This window comes from the organism of the source record quoted next, unplaced genomic scaffold, assembly GCF_019419815.1.
Source record: "Pyrus x bretschneideri cultivar Hongxiangsu unplaced genomic scaffold, Pyrus_bretschneideri_v1 Contig1, whole genome shotgun sequence".
In the NCBI taxonomy this organism is placed as follows: domain Eukaryota; kingdom Viridiplantae; phylum Streptophyta; class Magnoliopsida; order Rosales; family Rosaceae; genus Pyrus; species Pyrus x bretschneideri.
Genome location: NW_025999390.1, coordinates 13,671,610 through 13,681,791, shown reverse-complemented (window position 1 = coordinate 13,681,791; position 10,182 = coordinate 13,671,610). Strand labels below are relative to the sequence as shown.

General features: G+C 35.8%; 1 protein-coding gene and 1 non-coding gene across 2 annotated transcripts; one reads left to right on the top strand and one right to left on the bottom strand.

The window, feature by feature from the left end:
• Window positions 1-762: 762 nt before the first annotated feature.
• On the top strand, window positions 763-844 carry TRNAS-AGA. The gene has a single exon. It is a non-coding gene; the product is annotated as a tRNA-Ser (tRNA).
• Window positions 845-6,913: 6,069 nt separating this feature from the next.
• LOC103950267 (serine/threonine-protein kinase RIPK-like) lies at window positions 6,914-9,308 on the bottom strand. The gene is made up of 5 exons (XM_009361457.3): window positions 8,561-9,308; window positions 8,318-8,453; window positions 7,971-8,107; window positions 7,743-7,866; window positions 6,914-7,652 (listed from the first exon to the last, which is right to left on the bottom strand). Exons 1-5 carry the CDS (start codon window positions 8,945-8,947, stop codon window positions 6,997-6,999), a joined length of 1,440 nt encoding a protein of 479 aa, XP_009359732.2. The 5' UTR covers window positions 8,948-9,308; the 3' UTR covers window positions 6,914-6,996.
• Window positions 9,309-10,182: the final 874 nt, after the last annotated feature.

The following is a 10,182-nucleotide window of genomic DNA, read 5'->3' as shown; positions in this document are numbered from 1 at the left end:
AACAAAATATTCTATGTGCATGCAAGGAAAAAGCGCTAACGTTGTCGGACAACGGGTTGAGGCCTATCATCTAGATGGGTAGATGGGAGCTTAGGCAAACTAGTGATAAAATCCTTACCTTTTTAGAATTACAATTTTTAATAGGTAATCAATTCTTAATAGGAATATAAAATATATTTTTAGATTTACTAGGATTTATACAATCACATTCCTAATATAATAGGACTGCAACACATTCTCTAATTTATTTTATTTTATTAGAATTACGATACCTCATTCATGTTAATATTTTTATAGAGAAAAAAATAAAATCCAAAATACTTATTTTGACATTAAAATTTAATATATTAAAAAAGAAGTGTTATTGGCACTCCAAAAATCTCATTATACACTCCTCACAAGTGTATTTTTCTTTCCTAATATAAAAAGTTTGAAGTGTAAAATGAGATTTTTGAAGTGCTAATAACAATTACATGTTCAAAAACTCAAAATACACTAATTTACCGTTCATCAAAACACTGTACTTCCAGTTCATTCCCCGATTAGTTTCTCTCATTTCATGTTTGCCACTAACCAAAAATAGCCCTTTTTGACATCTGGGTTCGCAGTCAGACTCACAGTCGCTGCCAGTTCTCTTCGTTTCTGCTGCTGCTGCAATTCAATTTCTTCCCCCTTTTCCCTGAACCAGAAAAGGTCTGTTAGAATGTTGTACTGAAATTAAAACGTTGTTAAAATTACTATTGTCTCATGTCGTATCATCAAGTGGTCGTGCCGGAGTGGTTATCGGGCATGACTAGAAATCATGTGGGCTCTGCCCGCGCAGGTTCGAATCCTGCCGACCACGTTTTTTTAATTTTACTTATTTACATATAATATCTCGTCTAATTTCATTCCAACGTTTGGAGAAGAAGAATAGATTATGAATAGTTTAAGCTTTTCTTTATGCATCAATCAATTGTTGACATATATGAATCATTAAATGCATAATTTTGTACGGATAACAACTCCTGCCGACCACGTTTTTTTAATTTTACTTATTTACATATAATATCTCGTCTAATTTCATTCCAACGTTTGGAGAAGAAGATTAGATTATGAATAGTTTAAGCTTTTCTTTATGCATCAATCAATTGTTGACATATATGAATCATTAAATGCATAATTTTGTACGGATAACAACTAGTTTGAAAATTTGGGTGATTAAATTGAGAGAATTGTCGACATGCATGAATCATAAATACTTAATTTTGTGTTGCTTGCCCATTGCTTTTTGGCTCAATGTTGTAGTTTTCATGGGGTTAATTACCTTTCTGACTAAAAACATGGATAGCAATGTCGACATGTATGACATTTGTTAGTGTTAGGTCGTACGACATTATTTTCCTTATAATCTAAATGATGGCCAATGCAATGGTTTTTGTCCACTTAATTTAACATAATTATTCAAGTTGTGTAAATCATGCAGGTTATTTCATATGAGTTAGGTTTGCCCCCTTCAATTATTTCCCTGGTAAAATTGTGTTTCATGTTGCAAATTAGGCCATGATGTCAACTATACATGCACATTTTTGGATCGTTCATGATTAAAGCCACACATATCGCCGGAGGCACGGAGACTTGACAGTGACTATTCACTGAACAAGCGAAACAAACACTGCTCGTCAAAGACTAAGAGCTCCCTACAAATATTGGGGGAGAAGTGTGGAAGAAAAAAGACTTGCAAGCTAGGGTTCAGAAGAAAAGCATGAATAACGAACTAGGTTCAGAAGAAATTACTAGCAAGCTAGGGTTTAGGCAGCTTTTACAAATTACAAAGTTTCTGGTAAACAGGTGTTAGCTAGGCATCGATGACTAGGTTTAAATTTCATCACCTAGTTCTGCATCTATTTGAAAACCATTATCTTATCCTTCTATAACAAATTCATTGGCTACTGTTTGTACCATACTTCATTAACCCTGAAACTATCAAGTAGTGGTCAACTTTATAACTTCAGGAACCTATTGAAACATTCATGTTGAGGCACTTCTACTGAAGCACATGAGTTTCTTTCCAGCTAGAATAACAAACATAACACAACCCATGTCTAACATAGAACAAAGCTCCTAGAGTCCACATGGACCACGAACAAAAATATGAGACTCTTCAACTATAAAGGGAGATCATTCTCCCACAAATAAACTTCTTCGAATCTAGGATTCACTAGTCCATTATTAGAACTCACTAATAATGATTATGGTTAAATCTTTGTATCATGTAAACTCTACATTATTAATGAGAACTCCTCTATTTTCGTAGATGTAGCCCAACTTAGAGTGAATCAAGTATACCTTGTGTTTGTTTCCCTATCTTTTATTTTTTTATATATTATCTTCCCTTGGTGGCTGAAGCAACTTGGCAAAGGTCACAACTTGATACTTTACATTGTTCCAAAATCAATCCAATTTTGTACATCAACAACTACAATTTTGTGATGCATTTAGATTAGATGATGGGTTCTGCTCCCACCTGAATGTCTGCAGGTTCCAACAACAAGGGACTCAAAGTTGACATTCCAGATTCCCTGCTTTTTACATCATGATATATTAAATTTCCAGCAAAAGGCTTCGCCTTTGTCTACATTCATGAAGTAAATCATGAAGATTCGAATATGTTGGGTTGGCGAGGAAGTTGCAGAGCTGTTATTTGGTGACTCATGTTATTTAAACCTAATTGTTGTTTTCTTTCACATAACCACGTATTTGTGTTTGCCATTGTGCTTTGCTTGTTAAACACACAAATAAAACAATATTCATATACATTAACTAACAATTAGTAGACCTGTTATGGGAAAGAACGTTAAACACGTGTTGGCATTCCAGTCTCCTTTTTCCGTTCAGGCCTATTTAAAAGAGAATCTATCATATTGCTTAATTTCTTATTAATTAGTGTTATCCGTGTCGATCATTTGGTACAGGAATAATATATAATCAATTTTGAAAATGAGTCATGGACTTGGTGGTAGTTAACTGCAAGATCAAAGAACAACAACGATAACAGGACAGTGCGATTTCCTACTTTAATTTATTTATGGGAGTTTTAACAAAAAGTCCGCAGTACTGTTTACTTTAATGAAAAACCACATTTTTACACTAAAAAGTCAATCCTGATACTATTCACTTTACCCTTTATTTTGTCCTTATCATTAAAACTCAAAGTTTTCAAGCCCTTTACATTAGTTTCATTTTATTTATTTGGGGTTTTAACACAACAACAAAAGGTCAGTGCGAGTTCCTACTTTTATTTATTTATTTTGGATTTTTTTCACAAATGGTTCCTAAAATTGATCCGAACCATTAAGATGGTCTCTGAAATTGAAAATCGATCAATATAATCTTTGAAAATAAGTGTCACAAATCAATGTGCTCATTCCGTCACAATTCTATGAAAAATTAGGTTACATGCTAATGTGGCGCAGAAATGGATCCCACAACATTTATGAGTTTTTATCACAAATAGTCCTTAAAATTGACCTACATTATCAAGATGGTACCTGAAATTGAAAATCGATCAATGTAGGCCTTGAAAATAAGTGTTGGTAATCAATATAGTACGTCCATCACAATTCTGCAAAAAAAAAAAAAAAATTGTTATGTGCTTATATGGGTTTAATAATTTAACAATTAATTAAGAAAGTTGTCAAAATACCTTTTACACAATGAGATTATCTCAAGGCAGAGCTCACTGTGTCACCAAGATCATCGGGGGAGCGCTCAACAAGCTTTCCAAGATTAAGGTTGTGAGGATGTCGATCATCCAAATATTAACGGTGATGCCACAGAAGTCGTCGCCAATCCAAGCCGTCACCAAAGATGGTCTCGCTCCTAGTCCAATTCAGTGAAAGGTGTTGAAGGGTGTAAAGATGGGTGTTTTGAGATTTTTTCTTTTAGAGAAGAGACAGCAAAAGCTACCATATATGGAGGTAGACGAGTGTGGATTGGGATCTGAGGTGATTACGGGGACTGATTTTTTGGATTGACAACTTTTTAATTAATTCTTAAATTATTAAACCTATTTCTTATTTATTTTTAATTTAATTAGACTTGTGGGATCCATTTATGTGCCACATCAGCACATAACAAAATTTTTGACACAATTGTGTCGGAAGGACCACATTGATGTAAGGCTGGGTTCGGTTCCATTCAATTCGGTTTTTGGCCTGAGACCGAAAACCAAACCAAAGTTACTATTTAGTTCGGTTCGGTTCAATTTTTTGTCGATTTTTTTCAATTTGGTTTTTGTTCAGTTTGGTTCGGTTTTTTTTATTTTTAAATAATACAAATAATGCCAAATACAATGAAAGTTAAAGAAACTGGAAGAAAAACAAATCTTTAGCGAAAAATAAAACACTTCAAATCCATTCAAATCTAACAAAATTTTTAAAATCAAAGGGACCAAATTCCAGATCAATAAAATTGCAGACCCAAGTCACTCATATCTATCAAAATTAAGCCATATCAAATAATAAAATTGACAAGAATTATATACAATTTACACCACACTTAGTCGAATCTTCCAGATCAAAACTCAGTGACCGAGTAGAACAAGTCCATCAGAACAGTTGCGATGAAAGGTGGCTAGATCTGGTGCATGTCAACAATGGCGAGCGAGAACCACCTTGTTGTCGACGATGGCGGAAGCCATGGCTGACTTCGGCGGAGGTATGAGTTGGACAGTGGGATAAAGAGAGATGCAGCAAGGGATAAAATAAGAAAGGGAAAGAAATGGTGAGAGGGAGATGAGAGAACAAAAGAAGAAAAAAGCAAGAGAGAAATGGGAGAGAGGAAGGTGGCAGCATGAGAGGAATAAAAAAAGAAAAAATGGAGAGAAGGAACACGGATGAGGAGAAGAAAAGAAGGAATAATTAGTATGCTAGGGTTTCTAACTTTCTAATAGGAAGCCTAATATTCTATTTGGGCTTGAAGGGTTTAAAGTTTGGGCTTGGAATTAGTATGGAAATAAATACCCATTATATATAATAATTAAAATTTTATATAAAAGTAATATATATTTATTTAACTTGGTACTGTTTGGTTTGGTTTTTGAACCCCAAAAATCGAAACCGAACCAAACCATTTCGGTTTGATTCGGTTTTGTACTTTCGGTTCGGTTTTTTCAGTTGCAGTTCGGTTTTCGGTCAGGTTTTTTTCGATTTTTGGTTTTTTCAACACCCCTACATTAATTTGCGACACTTATTTTCAGAGACTACATAAATCAATTTTTAATTTCATTGACCATTTGTGATAACACCTAATTATTTGGGTTATGTTGGAGAGATATAAACCATTAACAGTATAATCGTAATTTATTTTCCTAATTACGGTAAAATCCTAAGCATGCATCAAGATTGGGAATTTAACCGTGATTGGGATTTATTTTACAACTCAAGCATGCATCAAGATTCAAGACATGTCTTGTTTCTTAATTAATTAACTGACATTAAAAGACATGACAACTTTAGAGTTAATATATAGGTATAATTTTTCACAACTATTCACTTTGGAGAAAGATCGTGGTTGATAACCATTTGATCACAGGGGTTGCTATTTATACACCTCTTTTTATCTTTCACAAACTCTCCCTTCATTTATGTCATTTGATCTTCTTCAATTTATTTGATGTAATTGCTGAAAATTAAGAAAAATATGTGGAAAGTAAAAAGATGTGTATGAATAGCAAATCCTTTTATCAATTAGCATTGAATCTATATTTTATCAAAGGAGAATCCGAGTTGAAGCCATCCTTGCCATTGCCGGAGATTGGCGAAAAATGGTGGAAGAAGGGAACTTCTCGGCGTCATTCCACAGACAGTAATTCAACCCGGTCACGAATAATGGAGATTGAGTTTAGCTTGGCATACACTATTATTAGTCTAGCTGAGGGCAGGCCGGTGGTTGTGAATGAGGGCACGCCTGCCCATTTGATTTCTATATTTTGACCAAATAAAATTCCAGTCCCAACCACCTATTTAATCATCATCTTTTATTTTATTATTTATATAATTGCACACGGGGGTTTGGTGTTGCATACATGATGCAAGCAAATGAGTCCTGATCCTTTTCTGAGGATTCGGAGATTTGTGAATCGTATCCGTTCATCGTATATCGTGCAGTCAGAAATTATTTTAAATATTTTTATTTAAAAATAAACATAAACAATACTCGGCAAAAACTGATCGCACAATATACGATAAACGAACACGATTCACAGATTCTCAGGATCCTCATCAAAAAAATCTGGAGAGGATCCCGTTGGCAAGCAAATGATGCCATATAAGTTGATATGCCAGTGGACAAGGAAAACCAGTTGCCGTGTTTCTACATCAAATAATTGGATTCCGATCTTGATTCACACAGAGCCACCTTCTTTTGTTGTTTTTAGCTAAACAACCTGTAGTGCTTGGAATGATCACATATTTTTAGAAAATGAATGTGACAAATGCAAATCAATGTCGCCAACAAATCTGACTCAAACTGCTCATTTGTATTTAATCGTTTTGAAATTAGTATATTGTACTTGTAGGTGTGCTAAATCAATATCGCGCACGTGCGAGTAAGTTGATTGTGGCCGTTCCTAGTTTATGGGTTCCACAATCATGAATGATCAGAATTGGTCCTTAATTGTATCATTTCCCTTCCCTCTGCATATATATGATGGTGATTTCCCACTTATTTATATGAGTTTTGCTAATTAATCGAAAGCATATGAACAGCTAGGATCAGAATCTAACTATACCATTTTCCTTCCCTCAACATGTATATGATAGTCCATTGCCCTCTTTTTGACTGGGTTTTTTGGTTCATTAAGAAAAGATTCTCTACTTTCTGAATTTGAAAAAATTAACTCAAGAAAAACTAAAATGATTGGACCAAAAAATTAAGAAAGAGTTGTCAAAGGCAACTTTGTCAAATCTGTATTTACATTTTAAAGTGTGATTGTACATGTATTTTAGTACGACTCTATGCTCCCTTGAATCTTTGGTGGAAAGGAGATTTGAAGCCATTATTTCTATGGTTTTGTTGCAACAGATTCTCTGAGAAGTAACGTGGAGACCTTGGTGTTCTTATTTGATGATGCTTGTGGTGATTGTGGTTCTTCTTCTTCCTCCTCAATTCTTTCTGTGCATCACCTTCTTTTACGTCTTTAATCGAATTATCGGATTCAGTTGGTGATCTTAGCTGATGATGCTTGTAGTTATGGTGGTTGTTCTTTTTCTTCAATTCCTTCTGTGCATCACCGTCTTTTACGTCTTTAATCGAATTATCTGATTCAGATGGAACTGTGTACACGAATGCAAAGGGGATGTCATCAAAATCCTTGAGTGGCTCCAAGGTCTTGACCACTTCACTTATTTTTGGTCTTTGTTTTGGCCGGTGGCTGAGGCATTGGAAAGCCAATGCCGCGGCCTTTCTAGCCCCAAGTTCGGAGTACTGGCCTTCGAGTCTTGGGTCCATGATCCGGCTGAGTTTCCGGGGTTCATTTAACATAGGCCTTGCCCACTCAACTAAGTTTTGCTCTCTTTGAGGTCTGTTTTTGTCCACGGATCTCCTCCCTGTTAGAAGCTCCAATAGCACAACTCCAAAGCTATACACATCACTCATTGCTGTCAAGTGACCTGAAATTTAACACAAGTATTAGAAACTAATCCACAATTAACTTCACTAACCCTTTAAGTTGAATTGGGTTGGATTGGATTAATTAGTACCTGTCATGATGTATTCAGGAGCAGCATAGCCTTGTGTGCCCATAACTCTAGTGGAAACATGTGTCTCATCTCCTTCTGGACCATCTTTTGCCAATCCAAAATCTGAGAGCTTGGGAGTATAGTCCTGTAAACAAAAACGAATAAGAATATTAGCATTTATTGAATTAGTTTTAACAAAAATGGACAGGATTATTTAGTCCTAGAAGAAAAATACAGAGCAATACTTACAGAGTCCAACAAGATGTTTGAAGCTTTAAAGTCACGATAGATGACTGGTTTCTCTGCTTCATGGAGGAAGGCAAGGCCTTTTGCAGCTCCAAGCGCAATTTTCATTCTTGTGGACCATGGAAGCGACACCGAATACCCTGCACGACAAGAAAAAAGACATTAGAAATTGAAGGATGAATTTGTTTATGGCCGAGGCGATATTTTAAACTGTTTTAATCTGGGGGGGGAGGGATTGGTATGCAAGCGGCATACAGACTGTCATGGTCAACCAGCCTAATGCACATATGGTGAAGAACAAAATTTAAAGCTTTAAAAAATGCAAATTTTGTTGGGAAAATTAAACATACTTCTGAATAGCTGGTTCTCTAAGCTGCCTCTTGGCATGTACTCGTAAACCAGAAGCCTGTGTTCATCTTCACAGCAATAGCCTATGAGCTTCACAAGGTGTGGATGTCTCAGTTGCCCAAGAAAAACCACCTCAGTCTGCAGAAAACCAATAAAAATCATTAAAAACAAAGTCCATGAAAAACAAAAGTGATTAAAATGAGAAAATTGTAGAAAATTTCAAAAAAACAAAAAAAGTTGCTCACCAGCCACTCCCTATGGCCCTGTGTGCCATCCAAGTCCAAGAGCTTCACCGCCACTGGCTGAGCCGCCAAACCAGGCCTCAGCTTGTCATCAATGAACCCTTTGTGCACGGGCCCAAACCCGCCTTCCCCGAGAAAGTTGCTGGATGAGAAGCTCTGCGTGATCATCTTCAGCTCCCCAAGTGTGAAGATGTGAAGATTAGAGCCTGCAAGAGATATCGAGAGATCTTCCGAAAATGTTGTGCTTGGATTGCTCAGATCAGTTAGTGAAAGTCTTTGGAATGAGGTTTGTTTCGCCGCCACTTTCTTGCTGCTCTTTTTTGGTGGAACCCCAGATTTGTAGCAGTCTGGGAGAATAGACCTCCATGTGAAGACCTTCTTGACGGCCATTTTTTACGAAAATGTTTCCAAAAACTAGAGTTCGAAACACCTTCGCTTCCAAATGATTCCCGATCAATCCCAGATTTCTTGTTGTTTTGGGGAAGTTTTTATAGGATTTTGGGAACAATGAAAGAATTGAGTTGGAAAATATGAGAGGGGAGAGATGTTACGAAATGAGCAAATGATATGGGAGACTTTAAAGGAGAAGACAAGGCCTAATATTGAAAAAAAAATCACCAACTGCCCTCCAAACCAAACAAAAGATTAAGAGAAAGAGGTCTGCAACTTCTTTCTATCGACCCCTTTTGAATTTTTCTATATTTTCTGTTACATTCTTTGCATCACTCTATGGAAATTCCCCACCTCACTATATATATATTTATAGATTTGAAGATTTAGGGTATTACTTCAGAATTTTTTTTATCAAATGGGGTGATGAGTCCTTAGTCAACATGGTTGGTTCTTAGATGCAAAATTGACAAGGGTTACCCTCTTGACCTTGACTTTTTAGCATGAGGGTGAAAAGAACAGAAAAAAAATGTGAAACTGGTTCTATGTGCTTTGGAAATTTGGATCGAAAAGCACAATTAAGAATTTTTCTTAATGCTTTTACTTAACAAGTATGTCAAGTATGTTTTCTGCCACTTGGCTGGATCATCAAGTGTGAAGCATCAGCACCAAATTACCTTTTATTTCTTTACAAATATATAATAAAGCGGCTGAAGAAGAAAGGTCCAAACAGAACAACAGCAATCCAGCTAAGATATTGAAAAAAATCCCCAAGAGAACCAAAGAAAATCCAGCTAATTCACACTAAGGTATGGAAAAATGACGTGGAATTTCCAACTGGTTCAGATGTTTAGGGAAAAAAATGGTTGGTCTACTTGCATTAGGTTTTAGCTTCTAGAACAATGACCCTGAGAGAATGCCTTATCCCCAAAATACCAGATTTACCAACTCTCACCAACGCGTTATCATGGAGTGCATGCTCGAATTGGGTTAGTTAGCGGACAGTGTGTCCGGCCTTCATGCACTCAAGTTCGAATATCTTTGAAGTGTGAAATTTTTCAATGTAATTATAACCTCATCAAGTCAAGTGATGTTATAATCAACCCATATTATAACAAGTGTTTTGTTTACAAATAATATTGGTGAACATGAATGCTTTATCCGCTCATGTTATAACAAGTTAATTAATACGTAATAGCTTTGTGATCACATTAGATAGATCGGAGTTTTTTTTC